Source organism: Nerophis ophidion, linkage group LG20 (genome assembly GCF_033978795.1).
Source record: "Nerophis ophidion isolate RoL-2023_Sa linkage group LG20, RoL_Noph_v1.0, whole genome shotgun sequence".
Lineage (NCBI taxonomy): Eukaryota > Metazoa > Chordata > Actinopteri > Syngnathiformes > Syngnathidae > Nerophis > Nerophis ophidion.
The window spans coordinates 34,892,062-34,917,000 of record NC_084630.1 but is presented as its reverse complement, the minus strand read 5'-3'; the positions used below and the strand labels follow the sequence as shown (position 1 = coordinate 34,917,000).

The 24,939-nt window shown below is 35.9% G+C and overlaps 2 protein-coding genes across 6 annotated transcripts in view; one reads left to right on the top strand and one right to left on the bottom strand.

Moving 5' to 3' along the window:
* The window catches only part of LOC133539048 (transcription termination factor 4, mitochondrial-like), a 60,082-nt gene extending 49,837 nt beyond the window's left edge, over positions 1 to 10,245 (bottom strand). Inside the window, exon 1 of the mRNA XM_061881078.1 lies at positions 10,191 to 10,245. The gene's annotated coding sequence lies outside the window, so the exon portion shown is untranslated. The remainder of the gene's footprint in view (positions 1 to 10,190) is intronic.
* Positions 1 to 24,939, top strand: part of inpp4b (inositol polyphosphate-4-phosphatase type II B) — a 469,469-nt gene that overhangs the window by 39,572 nt on the left and 404,958 nt on the right. For 2 of the 5 annotated variants that reach the window (XM_061881074.1, XM_061881072.1), the window contains exons 2-3: positions 352 to 423; positions 14,984 to 15,100. In XM_061881074.1, the coding sequence (XP_061737058.1) occupies positions 352 to 423; positions 14,984 to 15,100 (189 nt within the window). Of the gene's footprint in view, positions 1 to 197; positions 424 to 14,983; positions 15,101 to 24,939 lie in introns of those variants that run through there. The other 3 variants (XM_061881076.1, XM_061881075.1, XM_061881071.1) reach the window with 2 other exon arrangements.

Here is a 24,939-nt window from a genome sequence, read left to right as displayed (position 1 = left end):
TCAGTTCAAGCCCAGACCCGCGAGTCTCACACAACACTTTGTGTGTGTGTGTGTGTGTGTGTGTGTTGTAATCACGGCAAACAAACACACGCCCTCCTAAATGGCCCAAATTGGCCGTTCCGCTGATGTTTGCGACCTTAAATGGCCAAAAAACCCCGAAGGGAGAGAAGACTGCAAGTGTGTGTTCACCACTGTGTTGGCTTCTCTCTGTGTGTGTGTGTGTGTGTGTGTGTGTGTGTGTGTGTGTGTGTGTGTGTGTGTGTGTGTGTGTGTGTGTGTGTGTGTGTGTGTGTGTGTGTGTGTGTGTGTGTGTGTGTGTGTGTGTGTGTGTGTGTGTGTGTGTCAATGCAGACGAGCTTAGCACTTGAGCTCATCTCAGCTCATCAGAAGATCCACACACTGCAAAGGCTGCCAAACATGCTGGTAAGCTTCAATGAGACCTATTCACGCTGCCAGCCTCTCTCTCTCTCTCTCTCTGTGTGTGTGTGTGTGTGTGTGTGTGTGTGTGTGTGTGTATAATGTGTCTTTTTGCTGCTGAACATAATATATATATATTTTATTTTTTGCTAAGTTCCCTGCAAACAAACCAGACAGTTGATGTCATTGTAGAGAATGAGAAAGTTCTTGTTGCACCTTGGCCATGGCGAGGTGCAGATTTTGGAGCAATTAGTGGGCTGAGCTGAATGCAAAAGTGTTGGATTCTGTCTTTGCCCGTGTGAGAATTACTGTTTAACAGTGCGAGGATCACATTCGCGCAATAATATAAGAACTAGCAAGGAATTCTTATTTGTATGATGAATTGTTGGGATGATGCAAGATTAAAATATTGCATCATAAATATATACATATATGTATACAATGTTTTTTTATTCATAACAAACTTCCTACATTTTGTTGCAGCCTGTCTCTGGTCAATGTATTTTTTATGCAAACTTTTTTTTTTAAATGTTCTTTTAGTATGTTATTTTTTTTTTAATTAAAATATTATTTTAACTCATTTCTATTTTTAGAAGAGCCTTACATTGTCACGTTATTCCATATGGTATATTAAAAATAGTTTTACATAAAGACTGTGTAAATATCAATTACATTTCTTTATCATGTTTTTCCCCTTAAAGTAATTTACCTTTTTTTTTTTTTTACCTGTCACATTATTCCATATAGTTTATGGTAGCATTAAAATTGTGTTAAATAAAAACACTATAAATGTCAGTTACCTTTTTTATCATGTTTTTCCCTTAAAATGTTATTTTAACTTTTTTTTTTTTAAATCTTTTTACATGTCGCTTTGGAAATAAGCAGTAGAAAAATGGATGGATGGATGGATTATTCCATATAATTTATGGTAGAATTAAAAAATGTTTTACATAAAATCACTGTATAAATATAAGTCACCTTTTCTCATTTTTTCCCCGTAAAATATTATCTAAACTCTCTATTTTTTTTTTTTAACATTCATCCATCCATCCATCCATCCATTTTTTACAGCATATTCCCTTTGGGGTCGCGGGGGGCGCTGGTGCCTATTTAAACTACAATCGGGCGGAAAGCTGTGTACACCCTGGACAAGTCGCCCCCTCTTCGCAGGGCCTTTTTTTATTTTTTTAAATAATTTTTTTTACATGTCAACTTATTCCATATATTTTATGGTAGCATTAAAAATATTTTACATTAAAACACTGTATAAATAAGTTACTTTTTTTTAATCATGTTTTTCCCTTAAAATATTATTTTAAGTTTTTTTATAATAGGTAACATTCTATATAATTTATGGTAGCATTAAAAATTGTTTTGCATAAAAGCATTGTGAGAATACTTACTTTTTTATCTCATGTTTTGCCCTTACAATATTATTTTAAATCTTCTTTTTTTCTTTTTTCAAAAAACACTTAAAAAAAATAAATGAATAAATTACATGTCACATTATTCCATGAATTTAATGGTAGCATTAAAACATGTTTTATATAAAAACACTTAATACATATGAGTTACTTTTTTATCTCGTTTTTTCCCCTTAAAATATTTAAACTTTTTTTTTTTAAGCATTTTTTTAAAATACATATTTTACATGTCACATTCCATGTATTTTATGGCAGCATTAAACAATTGTTTTACATTAAAAAAACTGAATAAATATCAATTACCATTATTTCATGTTTTTCCCTTAAAATATTTAAACTTCTTTTTTTTTCAAACTTTTTTTTTTTTAATTTACATGTCGCATTGGGAATAAGCGGTAGGAAAATGGATGGATGTATTATTCCACATATTTTATGGAAGCATTAAAAAATGTTTTACATAAAAGCACTATAAATATCAGTTACTTTATCTCGTGTCTGTATTATTTTTAACTCTCTATTTTTTTTAACACGTTTTTTAAATACATTTTACACGTCACATTATTCCATATCTTTTATGGTAGCATTAAAAAATATTTTACATAAAAACACATAAAAAAATTGTTTTTCCCTTAAAATATTTTAACTCTTTTTTTTTCCTTTTTTTTTATACATGTAACATTCTATATAGTTGATGTAGCATTTTTTTTTTTTTTTTTTACATAAAAGCATTGTGAAAATATATATAATTTTTTATCACTTTTTTTTTTTTTTTAACACATTTGCATTAGTCCATGTATTTTATGGTAGCATAAAAAAATGTTTTATATAAAAACACATAATAAATATCAGTTACTCTTTTATCTCATGTTTTTTTCCCTTAAAATATTTTAGCTTTTTAAAAAAAAAAAAAAAAAAATACATGTCACATTCCATGTATTTTATGGCAGCATTAAAAATTGTTTTGCCTAAAAAACATTGTATACATATCAGTTATCTTTTGTATCTCATATTTTTCCCTTCAAATACTTTAACTTTTTTTTTTTTAACACATTTTTTTTTTAAATACATTTTTATACATGTTGCATTATTCCATATATTTTATGGTAGCATTTAAAACATGTTTTACATAAAAACACTATGAATATCGGTTACTTTTTTATCTCATTATTAAACACAAAAAAATTTAAAAAAATAAAAAAAAACTTTACAGCAAACTACCTATCAAGTTAATAAAAATTACAATAACCTTTATGTTGTTCTTTACAGCATATTACTGTAAATTGAAAAAAACTACTATTTTTTTTTTTTGCATTAAATTTCTTTGGACTGAGCTGCCAATTTTTTACTTTAAAATTTTGCGGTTGTTTTTAACGATGTATAATAAGTGGAAAGCTGGTACATTAGTTTTTACGGTAGAACTGGCAGCGAAGTTGCCAGAATTAAAAAAGAAATGATTCTGTTTGTCCATTCACAATATAATGCTATATAAAACAATGTCAATTTAACACAAAAATTGTGTTAAATTGTGGTACTATTTTCCCATTTACCGTAAAATGTTGTGAAAAAAAAAAAAAAAAAAAAAAAAAACCGCGATATTTTACAGTATAGTTTTGTAAATGTAAAGTTTTTACTGTCAAATGGACAGTCTAAACCAGGGGTCACCAACGCGGTGCCCGCGGGCACCAGGTAGCCCGTAAGGACCAGATGAGTCGCCCGCTGGCCTGTTCTAAAAATAGCTCAAATAGCAGCACTTACCAGTGAGCTGCCTCTATTTTTCAAATTGTATTTATTTACTAGCAAGCTGGTCTCACTTTGCTCGACATTTTTAATTCTAAGAGAAACAAAACTTAAATAGAATTTGAAAACCCAAGAAAATATTTGAAAGACTTGGTCTTCACTTGTTTAAATAAATTCATTTATTTTTTTTACTTTGCTTCTTAAAACTTTCAGAAAGACCATTTTAGAGAAAAATTACACCCTTAAAATTGATTTTAGGATTTTTGAACCCATACATTTTTACTTTTTAAATTCCTTCCTCTTCTTTCCTGACAATTTAAATCAATGTTCAAGTAAGTTTTTTGTTTTTTTTTTATTGTAACAAATACATTTTAATTTAATTCTTCATTTTAGCTTCGGTTTTTTCGACGAAGAATAATTGTGAAATATTTCTTCAAACTTCCATTTTCCATCCATTTTCTACCGCTTATTCCCTTTTGGGGTCGCGGGGGGCGCTGGCGCCTATCTCAGCTACAATCGGGCGGAAGGCGGGGTACACCCTGGACAAGTCGCCACCTCATCGCAGGGCCAACACAGATAACTTATGATTCAAATTCAAAAAATAAAACTATATTCTGGCAAATCTAGAAAATCTTTAGAATCAAATTTAAATCCTATTTCAAAGTCTTTTGAATTTATTAAAAAAAAAAAATTCTGGAAAATCTAGAAGAAATGATTTGTCTTTGTTAGAAATATAGCTTGGTCCAATTTGTTATATATTCTAACAACGTGCAGATTGGATTTTAACCTATTTAAAATATGTCATCAAAATTCAAAAATTAATCTTAATCAGGAAAAATTACTAAATATGTTCCATAAATTCTTTTTTTTTTTTTTTTTTCAAAAAGATTCGAATTAGCTAGTTTTTCTCTTCATTTTTTCCGGTTGAATTTTGAAGAGTCAAAATTGAAGATAAACTGTTTCAAAATTTACTTTTCATTTTTTTCCTGTTTTCTCCTCTTTTAAACCGTTCAATTAAGTGTTTTTTTTTTCATTTATTTTCCACAAAAAACTTTCCGTAAAAGGAAAAAAAATGTACAACGGAATGACAGACAGAAATACCCATTTTTTTTTATAAATATAGATTTATTTATTAAAAGTAAATTGAGCAAATTGGCTATTTCTGGCAATTTATTTAAGTGTGTATCAAACTGGTAGCCCTTGGCATTAATCAGTACCTTAGAAGTAGCTCTTGCTTTCAAAAAGGTTGGTAACCCCTGGTCTAAACAGTTCCAACATTATTCATTATTCACTGTTACATGGCAGCTGCTGTCATCAGTAACATTGACTATTGTCTAGTTTGGTATCAACATATCGTCCTAAGTTGTCTGGGTGAAGCAGTGATTGTCGTTAGGAGTCAGCAGGTAAAAAAAAAAAAATACACGTGATTTTACGCGGCTTTTGCTCTCATTGATGAAGCCATTAAAACGTGGCGCTAATCACTCCACGCAAATGTTTGAACATCAAACTGCAGTTAATTTACGATATTAAACTCTTGAGCGGCATCCAAACGTTTCAGCGTTTCAAAGTCAAGCACAACCTGTTTTTTTTTTCATTCAACCCTTCTATTATGTTGAGGGTCAATTTGACCCATTTCAGTTTTTGTGTTGATCAAAGTACTGGTTATCCCTTCTTTTTCTTGCTGAAATTTGGTGACTTTTCCTCATCTAGGGTCATGAACTGGTGTGTAAAATCTGGACACTTTGTTGAGTAGTGGAATGTCTTGCAGAGTCTGTATACAAAGGTGACGTTGCGGGTCATTTTGACCCATATGCTTTAATGTGGGTAAATAGCCAAAATAAACAAGTCTTTTTGATGTACGTTTTACTTTGATGTACAATTGTTTGTATTTTGATTGCCTCTGAGACCCAGAGTCAGGTGTGTGAAGAGAGGGAACTTTCTCAAACTTGTCCTTGTCACTGTTCTCATGTCATCTCTTTGACAAACTCACCAAAAATGAGCTCCAGAAGGATGACATCTGAGGAGACAAGGACAAGTGTGAGAAAGTTCCCTCTCTTCACGCACCTGGCTCTGGGTCTGAGACAATCAAAATACAAACAATTGTACATCAAAGTAAAAAGTACATCAAGGAGACATGTTTATTTTTTGGATCTGAACAGCTATTTACCCACATTAAAGCGCCTGGGTCAAAATGACTCGCAACATCATCTTTTTATACAAACTCTGCACAAACATTCCACTACACAACAAAGTGTCCAGATTTACACACCAGTTCATGACCCTAGATGAGGAAAAGTCACCAGATTTCAGCAAGAAAAAGAAAAGTTAACCAGTACTTTGATCAACACAAAAACTGAAATGGGTCAAATTGACCCTCAACATAATACAATTGGGAACATTTTTTATTGTATGTCACTTTTCTAAATGTTTATATAACCTAAAATACAATTTTTATTGGTTGAACCTGTTTTCTTGACTGTTTTGAGTGCATTTACACAGCACGGGTCAAAACGACCCGCAACATAATACAAGGGTTAACCTATTCTACCTGCTCTTTTATTGATCTGGCCAAATCTCAACGTTTTCCTCTCACTGTTTTTTTTTCTACATTGATGGGTGTGAGCAGACTCTGATTGGACTTGTGTGCCAGTCCGTCTGTTCGGGACTCATTAGCACGTCCCGGTGTGTCCTCAAAGGCTCCCAGAGGGCCCGCCAAGGCTGGAGACGCCCAGCGAAGGAAGAGGAAGCCCTGGGTGTAAACACCAAGTGCTTTGAATTAGTCAAATAGACCCTAAGTGGCTGTAAACAAGCCGCAAATCACTGGAAAAACCCCTGCACTTCTTACTTGGGTTTATTTCCCCTGCAAATGTGCCCACACAGCTGCACAAATGTCTTGCTTTTTATTTATTTATTTTTAAATACAACACCGATGCACAGTACTTTTTTTTAAACATGTTATATTTTTAATTTTATTTTAGATAGATTTTTTTCTTCACCGTATTTCCTTGAATTGCCGCCGGGGCGCTGATTAATTTAAAACCTCTTCTCACTCCGGTGTTTACCAAAGGCATGCGGTACATTTAGGCCTGCGCTTATAAATTTGAGTGTGATGTAAGGAGGCCATCATGAGAAGCACATTTAACCCTTGTATTATGTTGCAAAAATGACATTTATTATGTTGCGGGTCGTTTTGACCCATACTGTGTAAATGCACTCAAAACAGTCAAGAAAACAGGTTAAACCAATAACAATGTATTTTAGGTTGTATAAACATTTAAACAAGTGACATACAATACATTTTTTTTCCAATTGTATTATGTTAAGGGTCAATTTGACCCATTTCAGTTTTTGTGTTGATCAGAGTACTGGTTATCCTTTCTTTTTCTTGCTGAAATCTGGTGACTTTTCTTTATCTAGGGTCATGAACTGGTGTGTAAATCCGGACACTTTTTTGTGTAGTAGAATGTTTGTGCAGAGTTTGTATAAAAAGATGATGTTGCGAGTCATTTTGACCCAGGCGCTTTAATGTGGGTAAATAGCTGTTCAGATCCAAAAATAAACATGTCTCCTTGATGTACTTTTTACTTTGATGTACAATTGTTTGTATTTTGATTGTCTCTGAGACCCAGAGCCAGGTATGTGAAGAGAGGGAACTTTCTCACACTTGTCCTTGTCTCCTCAGATGTCATCCTTCTGGAGCTCATTTTTGGTGAGTTTGTCAAAGAGATGACATGAGAACAGTGACAAGGACACGTTTGAGAAAGTTCCCTCTCTTTACACACCTGGCTCTGGGTCTCAGAGGCAATCAAAATACAAACAATTGTACATCAAAGTAAAAAGTACATCGAAGAGACTTGTTTATTTTGGCTATTTACCCATATTAAAGTGTCTGGGTCAAAATGACCCGCAACATCATCTTTGTATATAAACTCTGCAAGACATTCCACTACTCAACAAAGTGTCCAGATTTTACACACCAGTTCATGACCCTAGATGAGGAAAAGTCACCAAATTTCAGCAAGAAAAAGAAAGGATAACCAGTACTTTGATCAACACAAAAACTGAAATGGGTTAAATTGACCCTCAACATAATAGAAGGGTTAATAAAAAAAAACAAAAAACGTTTGGTCTTACCTTTTGTTCAGTTTTTTTCCGTATTGGCCCTCCGAATAGGGGGTCGTCACTCAGCATGAAAGGAATTACTCGCTGTGCACTTTTTTTGCTTGTTTTATTTGGTACTGTAACAGCAGCAGTAGCAATTAACAGCAATAGCAGCAGCAGGTAACAACCTAAAAGTCAACATGAACAAAACAATGTATCTATTTTTGAATCATCATAATGTAAATAGACATGAATTAATCAACTGAACCATATTGTTGTCAACCATGATATGACATATTATCAATCACTGTGATTTTATCTTAACTCAGGGGTAGGGAACCTATGGCTCTAGAGCCAGATGTGGCTCTTTTGATGACTGCATCTGGCTCTCAGATAAATCTTAGCTGACATTGCTTAACACCATAATTAAGAATGATTTAGCTGGTAATCACAGTGCTAAAAATAACATGCAAAATATAAAACATTCTCATGCATTTAAATCCATCATCCATTTTCTACCGCACCTGTTCAAGAAGTCGCAATAATGGTAAGAAGTATTTTATGTCACGATGGGGGGGGGTCGCAGCTTGCTGCAGGGTTGTTCCTCCAGGAAGGCAGACGGACTACTCGGGACATGGCATTTAGGTAAAAACATGATTTAATTTAAACAAAAAAATATACAAACAAAAATCGCTCACAGTGGAGGCACAACTTGGGCTAAGGAACAAAGCTAACGCATAAACAGACTATGAACATAAACAAAACTTACTTGGCATGGCATGAAGCACGAAACTATGGCAAGGCATGAAACAAGTCAGCACAGAGCAAGAAAAGATCACATTGACGCCAGGGCGACTGACTGGCAAAGACAAGCTTAAATACTGCCTCTGATTAGTGCTCGGGAAGCAGGTGAGCGGGAATTTTGTCCACCAGAGACAGGTGGACAAAATGAGTAACCAAGGAAACCAGACAAGGGAGTGGAAGAAAAACAGGAACTTAAAGAGTCCAAAGGACAAACAGCACATGACCAAACAAAAACATGATCAACAGACATGACATTTTATTTATCATTGGTTAGCTTCAGAATAACAATGTTATTAAAAAGAATAAAAGACTTATTACACTCCAAAAATGTTGGTCTTACTTAAAAATGCACACATTTAATTGTATTCAATGTTAAAAAATATGATATGGCTCTCACGGAAATACATTTTGAAATATTTGGCTTTCATGACTCTCTCAGCCAAAAAGGTTCCCGACCCCTGTCCTAACTTATTAATTTTAGCATTAATGTATTTTTTTTATTTTTTTATTTCGGCAATCTACACATAAAACAACAACAACAAAAAAAACACTCATTTGAGCAATGATTGAGCCGAAAGGGTGTAGGTTGAAGCAACGCTTATATAAACCTACCCCATCACAACAAGAACAAGGTTCAAAATATATAAAATCTAAAACATGCTTCACTTATATTACTTTTTTTTAAACAATATATAAGCAACATATATGTAGCACATGTCTCATATACACAGTTTAACATTTAAATCAAACATATATATTTGTACATATATATATATATATATATATATATATATATATATATATATATATATATATATATATATATATATATATATATATATATATATATATATATATATATATATATATATATATAATATACACAATGTATTTAAATTCCATATAAAGTGGTAATATATACATTTTAATATAACATATATGTAAAATTATGAAATCATGAATTGTATTTATATACATATTATATATTCTTGTCTTTCTAAAACAATGTTTGCTCTTCTTTCTTATATTTACTAATGATAAATGATTTAAAAAGCTTTTTAAACTGGTTTATGTTGGTGCTGTGTTTTATTTCATCCTTCAAACAGGTCCATATTTTAACCCCTGCTATTGTTATACTCATTCCTTTCTGCGTTGTTCTACAATATTGGATCTTAAAAAGTAGTACATTTTATTATCATCATTAATGTATGTCATATAATGTTTTAAATGTGATCAGAATCATTTATAATGTCGCCATGATTCATGGACAAGCATACTAAAAAAAGAACATAAACAAAGGCGCTCTGTTTGAGCCACACATTACACGTTTAACCTGAACTACATTATAGAGCTACAAATCCCATCAGCCAAACCAGGAAGTAAAGTGCCGGTATTTTCAAACTCAAGCCAAGAATAAACCTACGATCACTCAAATTCATCCGGACACACACACACACACAAGGTGATACCACTCTAATACAACAGATTTCAATCCGCACATTACTGTGGTTGTACCCTTTTTAACTTAATCATTTTGTCGATGTCGTTCAAAAGCTAAAAATAATGCGTGTTTGTCAAACAGCCAGCCAGCCGCGGACTCAGCGAACACACAACAAACAAAAAAGAAAGTAAGCGAGCAAACATGGATTTTAAACAATAGTTCAATTGATCTAACCAAGAAAAGCGGACATAATAAAATGATCTTACCAGTGGGGTATGCCGGTGACCCAGCACGCTGTAATTTACCAAACTAACAATGACACCAATTTTAAAAGCTACCCAAGTAGTCACCTGACAGTGGTAGCCACGCCCATTTTAAAACTCCCAAGCAAGCCCGCCATAAATACATATGCACATAGTAAATCCAACAAAAGGCATGCAGTAAATTTAGACCTGCGCTTATAAATTTGAGTGTGATGTAAGGATGCCATCATGAAAAGCACATTTAATAAAAAAAAAAAAAAAAAAAAAACGTTATGGTCTTACCTTTACTTATAAATGAAGTCCATGCGCAGCTCCTTCTGACCAAAAGCATCGATGTTTGTAGAAGTCTTCCTTATCTTTCTTCAGTTTTAAAAGTCTCTCTCTCGATGGAGATCTTCCTTTATTACCTCCTGCTTCCATTGAAAGTCCAGTTTAGAAAACTGTTTTATTTTCGATATGCCATCCTCCATGTTAAAAGTGCAAGCGAGAGGAAAAACTAAACACACGCAGCTCACTCTTGCTGCTTGTTGTCACTTCTTCTGCAGCCGAGTAGTCGCAAGAAGGATCACTAGCGCCCTCTACCACCAGGAGGCGGGAGTCATTTAATGATAAATAAATAAATGATAAATGGGTTGTACTTGTATAGCGCTTTTCTACCTTCAAGGTACTCAAAGCGCTTTGACACTACTTCCACATTTACCCATTCACACACACATTCAAACACTGATGGAGGGAGCTGCCTTGCAAGGCGCTAACCAGCACCCATCAGGAGCAAGGGTGAAGTGTCTTGCTCAGGACACAACGGACGTGACGAGGTTGGTTCTAGGTGGGATTTGAACGAGTGACCCTCGGGTTGCGCACGGCCACTCTCACACTGCGCCACGCCGTCCCTTGATGACGGCGTGGCGTCATCATTAATGACTCATATTTGACACACGCAGCTACGGTATATTAATAAAACATAGCTGCTTACTGTTCTTTTTAGCATATTCAATAGCTTGGACCTTAAATCCTACTGAATAGCTTTTAATCTTCTTCCCTTTATGAGATTACAAATGATTGAAATCAGCCTCCTCCATTTTGAAAAATATGACAGGGGAAGTGTCACTCCTGACGTGACTAGTTTGACCCGGAGGAAATTCTAGACATGCGCTAATAAAAATATTTAGCGAAACGAGTTTGATCCGGCGTTAATCCTGAGCCGGCGGTAATGCTAAGCATGCGCTAATTATTTTGCGAAATGAGTTTGACCCTGCAGTAATTCTAGTCAGGCGCATACTATATACCCTGCGGCAATTCAAAGAAATACGGTAGTCATATTTGAAGTAGGTGCCCGGATTTACTTTACAAAAGAGAAGTGTAATATATTTCTCTTTCCTTATTTGTATTTGACTATATACAATTTTTTTTTATATTTAAAAAAAAAAACAAGATTTTTTTAGGAAACTTCAGAACATAATGTTTAATGAGGCCCTAACGTTGTGGTTAATTTAGCACTAGAAAAACATCAAGGGATTTTACAAACACTTTTATGACTTGTCGAAGAGGAGCATCGGTAAAAATTGGTGAAATTGAAGTGAATTATATTTCAATCAATCAATGTTTATTTATAAATCTCTAAATCACCAGTGTCTCAATGGGCTGCACAAACCACAACGACATCCTCGGTTCAGATCCCACATCAGGGCGAGGAAAAACTCCACCTAGTGGGAAGACAATGAGAAACCTTGGAGACGACCGCAGATGTGGGTGATAGTAAATTTAACATAATAGTGAGAGAGTCCAGTCCATAGTGGATCTAACATAATAGTGTGAGAGTCCAGTTCATAGTGGATCTAACATAAGAGTGTGAGAGTCCAGTCCATAGTGGATCTAACATAATAGTGAGAGTCCAGTCCATAGTGGATCTAACATAATAGTGAGAGTACAGTCCATAGTAGATCTAACATAATAATGAGATTCCAGTCGATAGTGGATCGAACATAATAGTGTGAGAGTCCAGTCCATAGTGGATCTAACATAATAGTGAGAGCCCAGTCCATAGTAGATCTAACATAATAGTGTGAGATTCCAGTCCATAGTGGATCGAACATAATAGTGGGAGAGTCCAGTCCATAGTGGATCCAACATAATAGTGGGAGAGTCCAGTCCATAGTGGATCGAACATAATAGTGGGAGAGTCCAGTCCATAGTGGATCTAACATAATAGTGTGAGAGTCCAGTCCATAGTGGATCCAGCATAATATAGTGAGAGTCGAGTCCATAGTGGATCTAACATAATAGTGAGAGTCCGGTCCATAGTGGATCTAACATAATAGTGAGAGTCCAGTCCATAGTGGATCTAACATAATAGTGACAGTACAGTCCACAGTGGATCTAACATAATAGTGAGAGTCCAGTCCATAGTGGATCCAACATAATAGTGACAGTACAGTCCATAGTGGATCTAACATAATAGTGAGAGTCCAGTCCATAGTGGATCTAACATAATAGTGACAGTACAGTCCATGGTGGATCTAACATAATAGTGAAAGTCCGGTCCATATGGGATCTAACATAATAGTGACAGTACAGTCCATAGTGGATCTAACATAATAGTGAGAGTCCAGTCCATAGTGGATCTAACATAATAGTGACAGTACAGTCCATAGTGGATCTAACATAATAGTGAGAGTCCATTCCATAGTGGATCTAACATAATAGTGACAATACAGTCCATAGTGGATCTAACATAATAGTGACAGTACAGTCCATAGTGGATCTAACATAATAGTGACAGTACAGTCCATAGTGGATCTAACATAATAGTGACAGTACAGTCCATAGTGGATCTAACATAATAGTGACAGTACAGTCCATAGTGGATCTAACATAATAGTGACAGTACAGTCCATAGTGTTACGCTTGTGTGGCATTGTAATGCCGGATTCGGTCCTCCGTGGATGCGTCAGCAAGAACACAGCAAAAAGGTAAGAACTAAGGGATTTATTAAACAAAAGGAGCTTTGAACAAAAACACTGATACAAATAGAAAAGGCAAATAAAAGCGCTAGCATGGAAAGCTAGGACGAACAAACCGAAGCACAAAGGCACACAAAAAGAAACACAAAACAACTAGCGTGAAAGCTAGGAATAAAATAAAGCTTATCGTGAGAGCTAGCGAAAACGAGAGTGGGAGACAAGTCGTAAACAGATGTATGTGAACAAACTAAGATCCGACAATCAGTGAACAGAAAACGCTGGCTTATAAACAGGTGGTGATTAGTCAAGACAGGTGTGCTGGAAAAGAGAGTAGCAGCTGAAACTAATGAGTGACCTTGGAAACGAACAAAACAGGAACTAAGTATGTCAAACCGCAGAGTGATATAAAAATGGAACAAAAATAACAATATGGTGATGATCCGACCATCGGATCACAACACATAGTGGATTTAACATAATGTTGAGAGTCCAGTCCATAGTGGATCTAACATAATAGTGCAAGAGTCAAGTCCATAGTGGATCTAACGTAATAGTGTGAGAGTCCAGTCCATAGTGGATCTAACATAATAGTGTGAGAGTCCAGTCCATTGTGGATCTAACATAATAGTGTGAGAGTCCAGTCCATAGTCGTTCTAACATAATAGTGTGAGAGTCCAGTCCATAGTGGATCTAACGTAATAGTGAGAGTCCAGTCCATAGTGGATCTAACATAATAGTGACAGTACAGTCCATAGTAGATCCAACATAATAGTGTGAGAGTCCAGTCCATAGTGGATCTAACATAATAGTGTGAGAGTCCAGTCCATAGTCGTTCTAACATAATAGTGTGAGAGTCCAGTCCATAGTGGACCTAACGTAATAGTGAGAGTCCAGTCCATAGTGGATCTAACATAATAGTGACAGTACAGTCCATAGTAGATCCAACATAATAGTGAGAGAGTCCAGTCCATAGTGGATTTAACATAATGTTGAGAGTCCAGTCCATAGTGGATCTAACATAATAGTGAGAGAGTCCAGTCCATAGTGGATCTAAAGTAATAGTGTGAGAGTCCAGTCCATAGTGGATCTCGCATAATTGTGAGAGTCCAGTCTATAGTGGATCTAACATAATAGTGAGAGATTTATTCCTGGATGTTATAGGAAGTATGAGAATGTGTGAGCTGCTGCCTGCTCTTCTTTGCTTATATAAGTGTCTTTTTTGTCAAGATTTTTTTGCACAAAGTTTGGTTTCTTGCCATAGATATTTTTTTCTGTCTTCGTGTCCATCCAGTATACATGCATACTGTACATCATGCATGTACAGTATGTAGTTTGGCATAATGGCTGCGTCTCAAGACACAATCTCTCCCAACAGGTCTTTTTTTTTTGTGTGTGTGTGTCCAGAGCTGGCCATGTAATGCTCTTCTAGTTTAAATCCACACTTTCCACAGCGTTGTAAAAGTGGACTTTGGTTGTGGGGGTCATAAATCAGCCCTTGGGTCGTAGAGGAGAGTGTTGGCCCTCTGGTGTGTTTAACACTGCGAGGTGTGGATGTTTTGGTCCAATTTACCTGTCAACACGCGTTTCCCCTCAGTCTCACTTAGAGACTTTCCAGGGAGACCCGCTGGGGACGGCTCTATCTGTCCTGTTGCAGCAGCGGCAGGACAAGAGACGGATCCCGGCTGTCGGCCCAAGACGCCATCGTCCTGGCCCGCAGTCTCCGTTTGGCTGCCTGCCTCCCTGTTAGCATGTGTGTTGTAGCAGGGCGCTGCTCCGGGCGACTTGCATCTCACCCGATTTTTTTTCTGTCTTGTCCCTTTCTCTTGTTCCCCACAGGCAAACAAAGACCCGTGCTTTCTATCGGGGGTGACCTTCCCTTCCGACGGTCCCGCCCCCCCGGAGACAGTCGTCAAGCTGACTGTGTATGATGCCAGGGACAAGAGCCACGAAGCAGTGAGTACATTTTTTTTTTCCTCCTCGTTGGTTGAATTGTCGGCGAAAGTTATGTTGTGTATTCAGGGGGAGTAGACGGCACAGACCACAAGGGGGCATAGTAGTTCTATGTATTTATTATATAGATTCACAATATATATGTATATATATAATACCCAAATAATAATATAACTAAACTAGAGAATGGAGTGTGACTAAATTTAAAAGTGTATGGTGTGGGTATTAGCTGTTGAGTGGTACCCTAATGTTGCGTGAGAAGCAGGAAGTCCAGGAGGGGAAAGTGTATTCAGGGGGAGTAGACGGCACAGACCACAAGGGGGCATGGCAGCTCTATGTATTTATTATATAGATTTACAATATATATGTATATATATATATATATATATATATATATAATACCCAAATAATAATATAACTAAACTAGAGAATGGAGTGTGACTAAATTTAAAAGTGTATGGTGTGGGTATTAGCTGTTTAGTGGTACCGTAATGTTGCGTGAGAAGCAGGAAGTCCAGGAGGGGAAAGGCAGACTCGAATGTCCGTGAGGCAAGCAGGAAGTCAGGGGAGATAGCGGGGCGATGACAAGGAACCTTTTACAGGTTTAAGGGTACCTTTTTACAACAAAAGCTGTTTTTGTGGCATTTTTTATTGGACTTATTTCACAGCGGATGAAAAGAGCTTACCTCTCATTCAGCGGCGCCTCTTCCAAACGCACACATACGTAACCTACAAGCCATGGCTCTCTTCTTCCTCTGTCTGTTTGCTCTTTTCCTTTGGCCGGTGTTATTTTAGGTGAATTTTACTTTGTCAAATGTTTATTTGTGCTAATGCGGTCGCTGAAGTTAGGGATTTTTGTGATTTCTGATTGTTTGAGGGCACCCAAAAGGATTTCTGTGTGTGTACGTGCTGACAAAGCGGTACATACAAAGAACTGCATTTTTTTGTCCTTTTATTTTGTTACTGGTGTTGTACAGTATACCAGTACTAGTATAGTATTGTGGTACTAATTAATCAAAAACGGTACTATACTCTGTTTGAAAAGCACTGGTTTGCCATATATATATATATATATATATATATATATATATATATATATATATATATATATATTTTTTTTTACATAATTGTTTAAATATTATTTATTACACTTCGGGCTCTTACTTGTAAGTATCATATAGTAGACTTTGCATCCTAGTCCGAAAGTAGTCTTTGCCATTAAGCTAAATTTATTATTTTGTTGCGCCTGACAAAGTATTTATACTGTAGGTGTTGTACTTATTCCACACCAGCTGTTTGATTGTAATGTGTATCACAGTTGTAGTTTTTGTTCTCAAATTTGGAGGTGTGAAAATCGCCATCTAAAATCGCTAATGCTAATCATTAGCACGTCTTTGGTAAACCCGATGTAAACTAGCATCAAGCTAAAACATTTTTAAAAAAGTAGATCTGTGTTTTACTTTCCATTGTGTTTTTATCAGGTATACTTGCTTTGTTGGCGTGGAAATTTGCAACAAGTCAGAAAGTAGTCTTTGCCAGTAAGCTGAATTTATTATTTTGCTGCGCCCGACAAAGTATTTATACTGTAGGTTTGGTACCTATTACACACCAGCAGTTAGATTGTAACATGTAGCCCAGTTGTAGTTTTTGTTCTCATATTTGGAGGTATGAAAATCGCCATGTAAAAATCACTAATGCTAATCAGTAGCATGTCTTTGGCAAATCCAATGTAAATTAGCATCAAGCTAGCGTAGTTTAGATAAGTGGAGCTGTGTTTTACTTTCCATTGTTTCATCAGGCATACTTGCTTTGTTGGCGTGGAAATTTGCAACACGTCAGAAGGTAGTCTTTGCCTTTAAGCTGAATCTATTCTTGTGTTGCCCCCAACAAAGTATTTATACTGTAAGTATTGTACTTATTACACACCAGCTGTTTGATTTTAACGTGTATCCCAGTTGTAGTTTTTAATCGCATATTTGGAGGTGTGAAAATCGCCATGTAAAATAACTGATGCTAATCAGTAGCATGTCTTTGGTAAATCCGATGTAAACTAGCATCAAGCTAAAACATTTTTAGAAAAGTAGATCTGTGTTTTACTTTCCATTGTGTTTTATCAGGCATACTTGCTTTGTTTGTGTGGAAATTTGCAACAAGTCAGAAAGTAGTCTTTGCCTGTAAGCTGAATCTATTATTTTGTTGCGCCTGACAAAGTATTTATACTGTAGGTGTTGTACCTATTACACATTAGCTGTTTGATTGTATCATGTAGCCCAGTTGTAGTTTATGTTCTCATATTTGGAGGTATGAAAATCGCCATGTAAAAATCACTAATGCTAATCAGTAGCATGTCTTTGGCAAATCCAATGTGAATTAGCATCAAGCTAGCGTATTTTAGATAAGTGGAGCTGTGTTTTACTTTCCATTGTTTTATCAGGCATACTTGCTTTGTTGGCGTGGAAATTTGCAACACGTCAGAAAGTAGTCTTTGCCTTTAAGCTGAATCTATTCTTGTGTTGCCCCCAACAAAGTATTTATACTGTAAGTATTGTACTTATTACACACCAGCTGTTTGATTTTAACGTGTATCCCAGTTGTAGTTTTTAATCGCATATTTGGAGGTGTGAAAATCGCCATGTAAAATAACTAATGCTAATCAGTAGCATGTCTTTGGTAAATCCGATGTAAACTAGCATCAAGCTAAAACATGTTTAAAAAAAGGTAGATCTGTGTTTTACTTCCCATTGTGTTTTATCAGGCATACTTGCTTTGTTTGTGTGGAAATTTGCTACAAGTCAGAAAGTAGTCTTTTCCAGTACGCTGAATTGATTCTTTTGTCGCGCCCGATAAAGTATTTATACTGTAGGTTTGGTACCTATTACACAACAGCTGTTAGATTGTAACATGTAGCCCAGTTGTAGTTTTTGTTCTCATATTTGAAGGTGTGAAAATCGCCATGTAAAATCACTAATGCTAATCAGTAGCATGTCTTTGGTAAATCCGATGTAAACTAGCATCAAGATAAAACATTTTTAGAAAAGTAGATCTGTGTTTTACTTTCCATTGTGTTTTATCAGGCATACTTGCTTTGTTTGTGTGGAAATTTGCAACAAGTCAGAAAGTAGTCTTTGCCTGTAAGCTGAATCTATTATTTTGTTGCGCCTGACAAAGTATTTATACTGTAGGTGTTGTACCTATTACACATTAGCTGTTTGATTGTAACATGTAGCCCAGTTGTGGTTTATGTTCTCATATTTGGAGGTATGAAAATCGCTATGTAAATATCACTAATGCTAATCAGTAGCATGTCTTTGGCAAATCCAATGTAAATTAGCATCAAGCTAGCGTATTTTAGATAAGTGGAGCTGTGTTTTACTTTCCATTGTTTTATCAGGCATACTTCCTTTGTTGGCGTGGAAATTTGCAACACGTCAGAAAGTAGTCTTTGCCTTTAAGCTGAATCTATTCTTGTGTTGCCCCCAACAAAGTATTTATACTGTAAGTATTGTACTTATTACACACCAGCTGTTTGATTTTAACGTGTATCCCAGTTGTAGTTTTTAATCGCATATTTGGATGTGTGAAAATCGCCATGTAAAATAACTAATGGTAATCAGTAGCATGTCTTTGGTAAATCCGATGTAAACTAGCATCAAGCTAAAACATTTTTAGAAAAGTAGATCTGTGTTTTACTTTCCATTGTGTTTTATCAGGCATACTTGCTTTGTTTGTGTGGAAATTTGTTACAAGTCAGAAAGTAGTCTTTGCCAGTACGCTGAATTGATTCTTTTGTCGCGCCCGACAAAGTATTTATACTGTAGGTTTGGTACCTATTACACACCAGCTGTTAGATTGTAACATGTAGCCCAGTTGTAGTTTTTGTTCTCAAATTTGAGGTATGAAATTGCCATGTAAAATAACTAATGCTAATCAGTAGCACTTCTTTGGTAAATCCAATGTAAATTAGCATCAAGCTAGCAAGTTTTAAATAAGTGGAGCTGTGCTTTACTTTCCTTTGTTTTTTTTATCAGGCATACTTGCTTTGTTGGCGTGGAAATTTGCAACAAGTCAGAAAGTAGTATTTGCCATTAAGCTGAATCCATTCTTTTGTTGCGCCCGACAAAGTATTTATACTGTAGGTTTGGTACCTATTACACACCAGCTGTTTGATTGTAATGTGTATCCCAGTTGTAGTTTTTGTTCTCATATTTGGAGGTGTTAAAATCGCCATGTAAAATCACTAATGCTAATCAGTAGCACGTTTTTGGCAAATCCAATGTAAATTAGACTCAAGCTAGCGTATTTTAGATAAGTGGAGTTTTGTTTTACTTTCCATTGTGTTTTATCAGGCATATTTGCTTTGTTGGTGTAGAAATGTGCAACACGTCAGAAAGTAGTCTTTGCCTTTAAGCTGAATCTATTCTTGTGTTGCCCCCAACAAAGTATTTATACTGTAAGTATTGTACTTATTACACACCAGCTGTTTGATTTTACCGTTTATCCCATTTGTAGTTTTTGTTCGCATATTTGGAGGTGTGAAAATTGTCATGTAAAATCACAAATGCTAATCAGTAGCATGTCTTTGGTAAATTCGATGTAAACTAGCATTAAGCGAGTGCGTTTTGAATAAGTGGAGCTGTGCTTTACTTTCCATTGTTTGTTTTTTTACCAGGCATACTTGCTTTGTTGGCGTGGAAATTTGCAACATTACTTACCGCTCTAAGTGCTGCTTGTTTGCCCGCTAAGTGTTTAATCCGGCTGTCTTAATAAAGGTGTCTTAATATGGGAATGTTTATTTTCCAGTAAACCGATAACTGGTAGTACCGATGGAATATAAAAGTACCACATTTGGTACCCATCCCTGACGTTGTAATTGACAGTTGGTGACATAACATCCCAGGACGGTGAGAAACAGAGGTGTCAAAGTAGTTTTCACTGAGGGCCACATCGCAGTTATGTTTGGCCCCAGAGGGCCACTTCTAACAGTGAATACTAATATTACACCATTTTTTTATGCATATTAGTACATTTTTTTTAAAACTAAAGTGTCCAAAAAAAATATGGCAAGTTGCAATAATTTCACCTCAAAAAGTACTGTATATCAGTGGTCCCCAAACACTGGGATGCGGCCCGGAACCAGGCCGCAGAATATTTTTTTATTAATTTGTATTTATTTATTTATTTTTATTTTTTTTAATTAAATCAACATAAAAAACACAAGATACACTTACAATTAGTGAAGTGAAGTGAACTATATTTAAATGGCGCTTTTCTCGAGTGACTCAAAGCGCTTTTACATTGTCAAACCCAATATCTAAGTTACATATAAACCAGTGTGGGTGGCACTGGGAGCATAAAGTGTCTTGCCCAAGGACACAACGGCAGTGACTCGGATGGCGGAAGCGGGAATCGAACCTGCAACCCTCAAGTTGCTGACAGGGCCACTCTACCAACCGAGCTATGCTGCCCCTTATCAGTGCACCAACCCAAAAACATCCCTTTTTCATGACAAAAAAGAAAGAAAAAAAAAATAGAACAAAAAATCCCCCTTCCCACCAGGCCGCGGGACAAATTATCAACCGTTGACCGGTCCGCAGCTACAAAAAGGTTGGGGACCTCTGCTGTCTATTACTGTAAATGGAAAAACAGTACTGCTGTTTTTTATGGTAAAAAAAAAGGGCAGCTCAGGTGCCAGAATTTTACTGTAAAATGTGCATGTTTTTTTTACCTTAAACAAAAAAAAACTGCAATTTTACAGTAACATTTTGGCACCTGAGCTGCCAGTTTTTGTTGTTTTTTTTATTTTATCGCAAATCAACAACTGTAGATTTTTCGTTGTATTACTGTAAATGCTAAAACAGCACATAAAAAGACAAGTTTTTTAGTATGTTGACTATTTTATTTAAGGACAAACTTGTAATAATGAAAATATTTGATGTAACCCAAGATTTTTTGTTAAAATAGAGCCAAAATGCAATTTTTTGTGGTCCCCTTTGTTTAGAAAAGTATCAATGTACTGAAAAGTATCAAAATACATTTTGGTACCGGTACCAATATATTGGTATTGGGACAACGCCATCTGGTAGGTAGTTTGTCATTTTCTACACAACGTTGCCTGGTTTACATATGTTGAGAAGGCCTTGCTCTGTCTCCGTTTTAATTCATCCCAAAGTGGTTCAGGTCAGGACTCTGTGCAGGCCAGTCAAGTTCATCCACACCAGACTCTGTCAGCCATGTCTTTATGGACCTTGCTTTGTGCACAGTCATGTTGGAAAAGGAAGGGGAGCACAAAGTTGGGAGCATGGAATTGTCCAAAATGTTTTGGTATCCTGGAGCATTCAAAGTTCCTCTCCCTGGAACTACGGGGCCAAGCCCAACTCCAACCACACACCATGATTCCTCCTCCACCAAATTTCAGACTCGGAACAATGCAATGTTCTCCTGGCAACCTCCAAACCCAGACTGGTCCATCAGATTGCCAGATGGAAAAGCGTGATTCATCGCTCCAGAGAAGGTGTCTCCACTGCTCTAGAGCAGTGTTTTTCAACCTTTTCTGAGCCAAGGCACATTTTATTCATTGAAAAAATCCCAAGGCACACCACCAGCAGAAATAATTGAAAAATGAATCTCAGTAGCCGATATTGACAGTAAAAAGTCGTTGTCGCAATTGTTGGATCTGACTTTAAAGCATAAGCAAGCATGCATGAAAATAGCTCTTGTCTCAAAGTATGTGTACTGTCACCACCTGTCACATCACACCCTGACTTATTTGGAACTTTTTGCTGTTTTCCTGTGTGTATTGTTTTACTTCTTGTCTTGCGCTCCTATTTCGGTGCATTTTTTCTTTTTTTGGTATTTTCCTGTTGTAGTTTGAGCGATATTTCCCGCGTCGACATTGATTTAGCAATATAGACTATTTCAGATGTTTTTATCCTTCTTTGTGGGGACATTGTTGATTTTCATGTCGTATTACATAATATACAGTGGTTTTTTTTTGGTTTTTTTTAAAGATAACTTAGTCACCAGAATTTTAACTTAAAATATACGGTGTTTTTTTTTTTTCACACCATTTTACAGGAAAAAATGGTAACTTTGTCGCCAGAATTTAACCTCAAGATATACGGTGGGGGTTTTCTTACATTTTACAGAAAAAATATGGTCACTTAGCTGGTAACTCAGAATTTAACTGTAAAAATATAGTGTTTTTTTATGGGTTTTTTTAATTACATTTTACAAGAAAAAATTGGTTACTTAGTCGCCAGAATTAAACTGTAAAAATACAGTGATTTTTTTTTAATTTTTTTAATGGAAACTTGGTCGCCAGAATTTTACTTTAAAATATACGGTGGTTTTTTTTTTTTACAACATTGTACAGGAAAAAAATAGTAACTTAGTCACCAGATTTAACTGTAAAATATACAGTGGAGTTTTTTTTTTTTTTTACATTATTTTACAAGAAAAAATGGTAACTTAGTCGCCAGAATTTAACTGTAAAATATACAGTGTTTTTTATTTTTTTTTATTTTACAGTTTACAAGAAAAAAATGGTAACTTATTCGCCAGAATTTAACTGTAGTATATACAGTGGAGTTAGTTTATTTTAATGGTAACTTAGTCGCCACAATGTAACTTTCACATATACGGTGTTTTTTTAAAAATGTTTTTATGACAGTTTACAAGAAAAAAATGGTAACTTAGTCGCCAGAATTTAACTTTAAGATATACAGTGTTTTTTTTTCCTTATTTTAATTACAGTTTACAAGACAAAAATGGTAACTTAGTCGCCAGAATTTAACTTTAAGATATACGGTGTTTTTTTTTCCTTTTTTTAATTAGTTTACAAGAAAAAAATGGTAACTTAGTCGCCAGAATTTAACTGTAGTATATACAGTGGAGTTAGTTTTTTTTAATGGTAACTTAGTCGCCACAATGTAACTTTGACATATACGGTGTTTTTAAAAAAATATTTTTTATCACAGTTTACAAGAAAAAAATGGTAACTTAGTCGCCAGAATTTAACTTTAAGATATACGGTGTTTTTTTTTTCCTTTTTTTAATTACAGTTTACAAGAAAAAAATAGTAACTTAGTCGCCAGAATTTAACTTTAAGTTATACAGTGTTTTTTTTTCCTTATTTTAATTACAGTTAACAAGAAAAAAATGGTAACTTAGTCGCCAGAATTTAACTGTAGTATATACAGTGGAGTTAGTTTTTTTTAATGGTAACTTAGTCGCCACAATGTAACTTTGACATATACGGTGTTTTTAAAAAAATATTTTTTATCACAGTTTACAAGAAAAAAATGGTAACTTAGTCGCCAGAATTTAACTTTAAGATATACGGTGTTTTTTTTTCCTTTTTTTAATTACAGTTTACAAGAAAAAAATGGTAACTTAGTCGCCAGAATTTAACTTTAAGATATACGGTGTTTTTTTTTCCTTTTTTTAATTACAGTTTACAAGAAAAAAATGGTAACTTAGTCGCCAGAATTTAACTCTAAGATATATGGTGTGTTTTTTTTTTTTTACAACACTTACACGACTATAGCTCTTGTCTCAAAGTAGGTGTACTGTCACCACCTGTCACATCACACCCTGACTTATTTTGATGATTTTGACGTTTTCCTGCGTTTCGTGTTTTAGTTCTTGTCTTGCGCTCTTATTTCGGTGGCTTTTTCCTGTTTTCACACTTAAGTCGCTTCTGAGTATAAGCCGCACCCCTGGCTAAACTATGAAAAAAAAGAAAACGCGATTTATAGTCCGAAAAATACGGTAGGTGAAATGACATCTCCCACCTGCTTAACACCTATCTATCCCACGCTTCCATTCTGATCATTTGGCTGGGTGGTCAAATACTTTTGGCAAAATAGTGCATACTCCTCTGACAAGAGCTGAGAAATAGAACTCTCGATCCGCCCACTCCGTGTGACCTTGACTGTCTGCCATATCTGTTATCATGCACGCTATCGACCGCCGTAAAATATGCGCCGTGCTTTGTCTGCCAGTCATCGACAAAGCTGACATCCATCCCTATCGTCCATTAAGAAAGCCTCGGCGAGTTTACGACAACATTCGTGCTCGCCGTTTTTGTATTTGTGCGCGAGCTGGAGCACGCAGTAAACCCTCCTGTCTCCTTCGGAAAAAAAAAACCCAGAGCACAATAGCGTATTCTTAGGCTTCATTGAATATTCATGCTCAACAACACCCGCGTGAGCTCGGCACTGGATCCGCCCCACCTTCCTTCCTGAGTGCACCTCTTATTCCGGCGTCCCCACCGGAGGGAGGCTCGCCTTCCTTTTTGCAGCAGGCTAATAAATGTGAAGGCGTTTCAGCGAGACGGTGCTCACGAGAAAAAAAAAAATCAACAACACTCGGGCAATTCTCACAGTTCAGTGCTGGGAGGTGAGACTCCAGGATGTAGAGTCAATTTTATGTGGCGGAAAATTTGGACTTGAGTTAACTCAAGAGTACTTTTATTTGGGATTTTAAAGTGACCTAGCCAGGGTTGTACGGTACACCGGTACTAGTATAGTACCGCGATACTAATGGATCATATTCGGTACTATACTGCCTCTCAAGAGTACCGGTCCCCGCCCCACTTTTTTTTAAACGACCATGTTGTCACATCCTGTCAGAATAATTATATAAGTTATCCCAAAACTTTGTGTTTCAATGAGTTCCCGGCGAGCAGACAAAAGCTGTCTTTGATCTTACCAATCAAACGGCGTGTAAAACTCCACTGTGTAGGATGGGAAGTGACATGAAGGCGTCGGTTTCTTTGCGCTATTGTAATCCACAGGAAGATTTTGTCGTGACCCGAGATCTACAAAGCGGAGAGGAAGCAG